Source organism: Medicago truncatula, chromosome 2 (genome assembly GCF_003473485.1).
Source record: "Medicago truncatula cultivar Jemalong A17 chromosome 2, MtrunA17r5.0-ANR, whole genome shotgun sequence".
Taxonomy (NCBI): domain Eukaryota; kingdom Viridiplantae; phylum Streptophyta; class Magnoliopsida; order Fabales; family Fabaceae; genus Medicago; species Medicago truncatula.
The window spans coordinates 51,520,034-51,528,467 of record NC_053043.1 but is presented as its reverse complement, the minus strand read 5'-3'; the positions used below and the strand labels follow the sequence as shown (position 1 = coordinate 51,528,467).

General features: G+C 33.0%; 1 protein-coding gene across 1 annotated transcript; it reads left to right on the top strand.

Annotated features, from left to right (window-relative positions):
• The first annotated feature begins 704 nt into the window (after nt 1-704).
• On the top strand, nt 705-2,659 carry LOC25487978 (CBL-interacting serine/threonine-protein kinase 5). The gene has a single exon (XM_024777272.2). It carries the CDS (start codon nt 1,097-1,099, stop codon nt 2,438-2,440), a length of 1,344 nt encoding a protein of 447 aa, XP_024633040.1. The 5' UTR covers nt 705-1,096; the 3' UTR covers nt 2,441-2,659.
• Nucleotides 2,660-8,434: the final 5,775 nt, after the last annotated feature.

Genomic DNA, 8,434 nt, shown 5'->3' with positions numbered 1-8,434 from the left:
TTCCACGTCACCCTCTCCTCTCCAATCATTAACCTTATCTCTCTCTCTCTCTTGCTTCACCTTTTACAACTTCCATTCATTACTCAGCAAAAATAGATTTATTTAGTCAAAAAATATCTTTTAAAATTTATTGATTTTGACTGGAGATTTATTATACTTACTAAATAACATCATACAAATATTGAAAATTTAATAATTAATATAAAAATAGAAAAAAGTAATCACTAAACTAGAAAAATCAAAGGAAAAATTGTTAGAAGAGGTGAATGAATCTCAATTACTTTTGGGATTAGTCTTGTCTTGACATCCCTTATGAAGTAGTAGTAAATAAAAATTATTTTAAAAAAGAAAAGAAAAGAAAAGAAAGGAAACCGCCATCATAATGATGAATTAAATATGAAAGAAGGTAGTGGTCCTATTTGTTGCTAGACAAGAAGAAATTAGATTATTTTTGTGTGTGAAAGGAAGGAAGGAAGGAAGTAGTAGTCTTAGATTTGGATTATAGAAAAGAAAAACAAAGGCAAATAGCTCAACCAGAAAAACGTTGAATAAAAAAGAGGTTAAGGACCCACATAACTCCACTTGTTCAGCGGAAAAATAGACCAAATTTGGCTTATTTTAGTAATTTCACAGATATTTTAGCCTTATCTCTTCTGCTTTTTCTCAAACAAATCCAATGCTTGGTCATAGCCAGCCACAGCCCATAGCCATCATAAAACCGTGTGTCCTAAACCCTATTTTTATCCTTATTTTTCACACCCCTAAATTTGCTCAGCTCCATAATCAAACCATATAAATCTCAACCCATTCCTTTCAACCCTTCTTCACCTCAAACCCAAAACCAAACCCTTCTTCCTGCCTTTTACATGCACCGCACCAATGAAGATTTTCAACCCTTCTAGTTGCTTTCTACAAAACGTTGTGTGTCCTTTTGACACCATCTTCATTAAAACAATGAAGCTCAACATCCTTGGTGCTTCTCATGTCAAACAATTCCATTACCTTAGCTGTAATTGACAGACAGACAGACAGACAAATATCTATATATCAATTCATTCATTAACCAACCTTAGATCGATCGATCCAACCCCTTCCAATGGAACAACATAGGAAAAGAAACATTCTGTTCAACAAATACGAGATAGGTAAAACTCTAGGGCAAGGAAATTTCGCAAAAGTGTATCATGGAAGAAACATAGCCACAAACGAAAACGTGGCTATCAAAGTTATCAAAAAAGAAAAGCTCAAGAAAGAGAGGCTGATGAAACAAATCAAACGTGAAGTTTCCGTGATGCGTCTCGTTCGTCATCCACATATTGTTGAGCTTAAAGAAGTAATGGCTAACAAGGCTAAAGTCTTCATGGTTGTTGAATACGTCAAAGGAGGTGAACTTTTCGCCAAAGTCGCCAAAGGTAAAATGGAAGAAAATATTGCCAGAAAGTATTTTCAACAATTGATCAGTGCTGTAGATTTCTGTCATAGTCGGGGAGTTACACACCGTGATCTTAAACCCGAGAATCTTCTTTTGGATGAAAATGAAGATCTTAAGGTATCTGATTTTGGTTTATCAGCATTACCTGATCAACGTAGATCCGATGGAATGCTTCTCACACCTTGTGGGACTCCTGCTTATGTTGCACCTGAAGTTTTGAAGAAGATTGGTTATGATGGATCAAAAGCTGATATTTGGTCTTGTGGTGTTATTCTTTTTGCTTTGCTTTGTGGATATTTGCCCTTTCAAGGTGAGAATGTTATGAGGATTTATAGCAAATCTTTTAAAGCTGATTATGTTTTACCAGAATGGATTTCACCGGGTGCTAAGAAATTGATTTCTAATTTGCTTGTTGTTGATCCTGAAAAGAGGTTTTCAATTCCTGATATTATGAAAGATCCTTGGTTTCAAATTGGATTTATGAGACCTATTGCTTTTTCAATGAAAGAATCTGCTGTGGATGATAACATTGATTTCAGTGGAGATGATGAAGGGAATGGTGATGGAAATTCTGTTGAGGTTGTGGGTGTAACTGGAACAAAACATTCTCGTAGACCATCCTACAATGCATTTGAGATAATTTCATCTTTATCACATGGATTTGATCTAAGGAATTTGTTTGAGACGAGGAAGAGATCGCCTTCGATGTTTATATCCAAGTTGTCTGCTTCTGCGGTGGTGGGGAAGCTGGAGAATGTGGCGAAGAAGCTTAATTTGAGGGTAACGGGGAAGAAGGATTTCATGGTGAGAATGCAGGGGACAACAGAGGGGAGGAAGGGGAAATTGGGTATGACGGTGGAGGTGTTTGAGGTCGCACCGGAGGTGGCAGTGGTAGAGTTTTCTAAGTCAGCTGGAGACACACTTGAGTATGTAAAGTTCTGTGAAGATGAAGTTAGACCTTCTCTCAAAGACATTGTGTGGAGCTGGCAGGGTGATACTCAATACTAATGCTGCTTTATCTTCTTTGTATTCATATCATTAATTTTCATTTTTACATGCTAGAAATATCACAGACACAGCGTAGCTGTTTCCATTAGTATTATTCATTTAGATTGTATTACCAGATTGATAACTGTGTGATATTTCAATTTCAATTTGAGTTTGTGAATTATGGATTATTTGCTTGTTTTTGTTTTTTATTACAGTAGTTTTGTTTTGTTATTATGATGATTCATTTGCATTTGATATCATGTTTGGATTTAGGGAAATGATATCATTATTGGTTGTGATCGATATGTACAACGCACCAGATTGAAGATGTTTTCTAGGACAGTACTAGTATGTGTTGGGTTGATTCTTTCTCTAGAAGTGGCGACTTGTAATCGTGGTATGAACTGTATAAATGATTTTGCTTGGATTTGTCAACTTGTGGTAGATACTAGATATGCATATGCTTAATCAATGAATTTGCCTATATATGCAACAACTTGTAGTGGGTATACCCCATACCAGTTAATTTCTTTGATGCATCAACTTGCAGTTGGTGTGTATTAGGCAGTGATTTCACCTCAATGTACTGTCTTGTAGTTATATATGTGTTGAGGTTAAAGTGTGAGCCTTTTATCTCTCTGAGTGCATGATTGTTATTACGGTGACTTAGAGAAAATGACAGTGCCACCATAATTTTATTGAAGCTACAAAGTGTAACTTTGGTCAATTCACCGTGATACCAAACAAGCATCAAGTTAAATGTAGGGTATACAAGAAATATGATCCATACCTGATATTTTTAAATTTTAGGTGAAAATGTGGTGTCGATGTCCCATATGTGCTTGGTTGTTAGCATGTTGTTGCTCATGACACTCTCTTGCTGTCCCACTCATGTTTCAAATATCAAATTGTATGTTTATTTAGCTTATGTTTGACTTCACGGTAGGTATGTCAGAATCATGGCGATCCATTGTGATTTTCATAAAACTACATTTTGCAGCTTCTACAAAATTACGGCGGATCAACGTAATTCTAACATACTCATTGTGATACCAAACATACGATTACAAGGAAATTGGTATTTAAAACATGATTTGGATAAGTGAAAAAGTAGATAATTTGACCAAGGTTAAGCCAATGGGATGAAAAGAATAGCATACCAATTAGGTACTTTGCTGTTTTCATTAAAATTGCTCTTTGTAGATTTGATTAAAACATGGTTTCTAGATGATGATTGTGTACTCAAGGGGAATGATCAGTTACGTCTGGATTGGATTGCAAGGGAGAAGGAGACAAAAGACACGCCATGAGTTAGTAGCAAAACTTGAATACCCCTTTTTTGCAGTTATATCAAAGTTGAGAAAGTAAACTTAATTGGTGCTGTTTTTAGTTGTTCATTTTTACTTTATCCCATCCAACTTATGTTGTGTGTGTGGTTACAAAGTGCCAATCATAATAGTACTAGGCAGAGGGGAGACAATGAGTTTTTAACTTTCCCTTTTAGGTGATAAAAGTGTGTTGTGGACAACAGAATTATGACTCACTTGTTGATAGCATTGAGCTTTTATGCTCAAAAATGCTACTCGGACACAAAATTCAACATCAACACCGTATATACATAGTTTTCGACTTCTATATTATTTTCTCTTCTCAATTCGCAAACAACACACATCCATATTGTAATTTATACTCATGTCATGTGGTTACACACACATTGTTATGTTATGTGGTTATAAAATGGTAATCATAGTACTAGCTAGGTGGTGGGGAGACAATGATATTTTCCATTTCTCTTCTTGGGTGATAAAGTGCGTGTAGGACAACATAGAATTATGACTCCCACAGTCGTTACCAATGAGCTGTATGCATGTCCTATTTTATTAATGCAACTACTATTATTATTATTATATGGTTGTAAATATCATATGGGTCCTCCTCAATCCAGAAGATAACATAAGCTGACTCAGATCATACACATTTTTCCTCAAATGATGAGGCTCCAATTGACGTATGTTGCACACCCCAAATAATCATATGTTTTAAAATGAATAATCAATCATGATTTAAAATCAACTTGTCAACTTGCTTGGGGGGCCAATGGTATACAATATTACGCATCTCTCCTCAATTTTCAACCTCACTTGATATGCTTATCACCTAATAAATTAGTATAGAACATCAATAATTTTATGTTATTTCAAACGATAAGGTGATTTAAAGTCTAGTTGAAACTTGAAAGTGACATGCTTAGGACATTTCTAAATTTTCTACTGTAATACTTATTTTAGGACACTAAAAGTAAATTAAGTATAATTTTTTTGGTACCCTTATCATAAATCAAAAGCCTCCACTAAATAAAATCTATTTTTCCTAAATAAATTGAAGATAGCTGATTTTATGTATGTTTAAATTTATTATTATTTTCAATACATATTTCCAAAACTTAAATGATCAAAGACAAGGATAGTTGTTTTGCATGAGTGGATGAATACAATTTAAGAATCTGTGGTGTAAAAAATAAAACAAAAAACTAGAACGACTGGTTGCTGTCAAACTAACGCATTTAGGAATGTATCCTTTTGTTCTGAAGTTCAACATGTTGAAAAGAAATGAAGAAAAAAAGGGACAGAGTAATCAATAAGAATGGGAATCTTTCCACCATTCAAATAGCTAAAAATGGCTGATTGTGGAATTGCCAAGTTCTTCTTACTCCTTTCAAATAATGTTACTAGTTTAGTTTATGGCAAGCTTAATGCAATAAAAAAATAAAACAATATTATCAATTAAAGAAGAGTAATATATATCATTTTGTGACACCATTGTATTGTATCTTACTAAGCGAACGATAGTTAACTACCGTTGAAGATAAAATGATCAATTTCGGGTGTCTGAAAGCTATTTTGAAAGCTTAAAGAACAATATGCTTTGCACAAATGCAGCTGACATATTCCTACAACTACGTAGGAATATGACACATTCATCTCCACCTATGAACCTTCACCCCCAAGAAATTGACACATTCATCTCCACCTTCTCACAAGTTTTCTGAACCTCAAATTCTACCCCTGCCTAGACCAACAAACCACCATATCCCATTACTTACAAAGATACATTTATTAATTAATGACTTATTATAGTATATCGAACGAAGATTGTTAATAAGACCTTGCAACAATGTTTGCGTTGCTTTGTTCAGAACAAACCCAGAAATTATGGTAACTATTTATTGATTATATATGTGCTCAAGAGATGATAATGAAGAGCTCGTACAACCTTTCCTAATCACCATAAAATAATTCTTGAACCATCCTTTTGTAACAAACTTGTATTTTACCATTTCTACTAGACTTTATGGTTGTCCCATTATTCTCACTATATTTAATGAACAAAAGACATGAATAAAGGCAACCAATAATTTGAGTTAAATCTAATGATACTATAATAACACAAAGTCACGTACCAAGGTAAATTCTACGGTACACCCAACATATTTGAGTGTACCGGTACATCAACCATTTAATTTTATAGGTAAATGAGTTGTTTTAATAACACAGTTGACTCCACTTACTGTGTAATTTTAATTAATTCCGTTTTGCTTTCATTTTATTGCAACTACAAAGCACCTCAGAACGGCATAAAATAGTTATAAATCCACCATTTCAAGTTTAATGGTACTATGGGAAAAACTATGCCATGCGTTGATCCAAAATAAAGAACCCCAAAATCAAGTTGTTTGGGCTCCAGTGGCAAGGAGCTCCTTTCAAAAATTTATCCGGGGAATACCGGGTTCGATTCCCAGAGGGAACAACGCTTGGCCAGTGCGCATGCCTCTACGCACGAGCCGGATTAATCGCTCATCTTTGGTGGGTCGAAAAACAATGCAAAAGCGAAAAAAAAATTAAGAACCCCAAAGTTTAATGATGGTAGGAAAATGATTACTACAATATCATCTTTGAGAAAAATCTGAATTCAAGTTAAAGATGGTATTGTAATACTCATTTAAAACAACTAACTAGTATCCTCAAGGCATTAGTTAATGAAACAAAAAACGTAAGTTTAGTATTGAAAATAACATTTTCTATACTTTTAAGTATTTGATTGCACAATTTTCAAATAATTCTTACTTTACTTGTTTCATTAACTATTGTATCAGGGACAATAATTAACATTTTTCTATTTTTATTCAAATAAAAAATGTACTAGATTGTAATCTAGATCATCTGCTCTCAATCAAACAATTGTCGATGATGTGCTGGTTGTGTGAGTGTGTGTCATCTTTGACCGTAAAAAATTGAATTTCAAACGCTATATTAATAACAATTCATGAATCAACATATACTTTTTTTTTTAACATTTGATCACTATTTTAAGTAAAAATCAGATTTTATTTTCATCGAATAACTGATGTATATCAGATCTATCAATATTCTATGAACCTAAAAGTGTTTCTTTTTTATTTATAATAGTGATGGAATGGAGTACCAATACGATTAATATAGCGGGGGTTGTTAAGACATCAAAAATAGCGAACTTGGAGATAAAAGTGAGAGGTGATAAATAAAAGGGAAAAAGAAATAGTCTACCCAGTAGCCACCATATATATATATATATGTGTAGTAACTCCCTTTTTAAAATATTTAATTTCATATGCTATGAATTTTCTTAATGAAGTTTCACCTTTTCTTCTTAATAAGGATTGTTTTTTTTTTTTCTTTCCCACAAGCCAATTTTGAAATTTTAAGTGTTTAAGTTGAAAACGAAAATTTAAAATAAAATTGTAAGAATTTTTTTTTTTTAACTAAAGTCGTTAGATTTGGGGAATTATACCTTAATACTATGTTTATTTTTAATCTAGCCAATATGGTCTTATTTTTATCTTTTTGACACCAGGGCAATGTCTTAAAATATAGATGCTATACCAATGTCATTATCATTGAAAGAATAGATTAAATCCCTCATTGGTGTGTATCCGACAGTAATCTTACTAGTAGTACTAACATTCAATGCTTATTATTCTTCAGGTTTGGTACATTAATTATGAAAAATGACTAGGGTTTGTGAAAAAAAAGATATAAATCTAAATAAATAGTATAGTACTACTAAGAAGATTGCAAAGAACTTCAAACTGAGAGATCATCCAACTAAGAAATTAGAATTCCTCTCATAACCAAGGACGGTTTTATCATCCGGTGAGTCCGGGCACGTGCGCGGTCTCAATCCATACTTTCCTTATATCACTATAAGAAATTTATATGAAATTTGACTTATAGTAATAGCTAAAATTCGTCATTATAGGGTTAATTTCACTAGGTAAATTCGTCTGTAATTGTTAAATGGTTGTCATTGCATGTTTTTCACCTTTACATACGTCTGTAATTTTAAGGATGCCATTTTAAAAATATTTAAGGATATCTACCTACGGTCGCAGTTGTCACTAAAATTTATCATTGTTTTATGGGTCATGCTAACCGGTGCCCCCGGGACAAAGGTTAAGCATACAAAAAAAAGAAATTATTACCATAAAAGGAAGTTTTGTTGACTTATATATTTATGGTAATTAAACAATTTTCAATGCAATAATTAACATATAATAATTTCCCTTTTTATTATCCTTAACCAGTGCCCTGGGGGGCACCGGTTAGCATTTCCCTTGTTTTATTTAACTCCTAATTTTATTTAGCACACTATTAGAATGTTATGTTTCACCTCTCTTATTTCAAATTATGATTTTATTGACAAAATGATGAGGCTCATTTATTTAGATTTATGACTATTTATATATTATATCACATGTGAATTTGCGGTTAAAATTTTGCTAACTCTATAAAATTCATGACGCATATGCTTTGATCATAGAACATAATCTAAATCTAACAGATTGTATCATAGAACTCAAGTTTCAATTTAATTCAAATTCAACTCATTTTATTCGTGAAACAAATTTAACGAATTAGTTCCGAACTATATTCGAGTTGTCTAGACTCATCGTTAACCCTAATGCCGACCTTCACA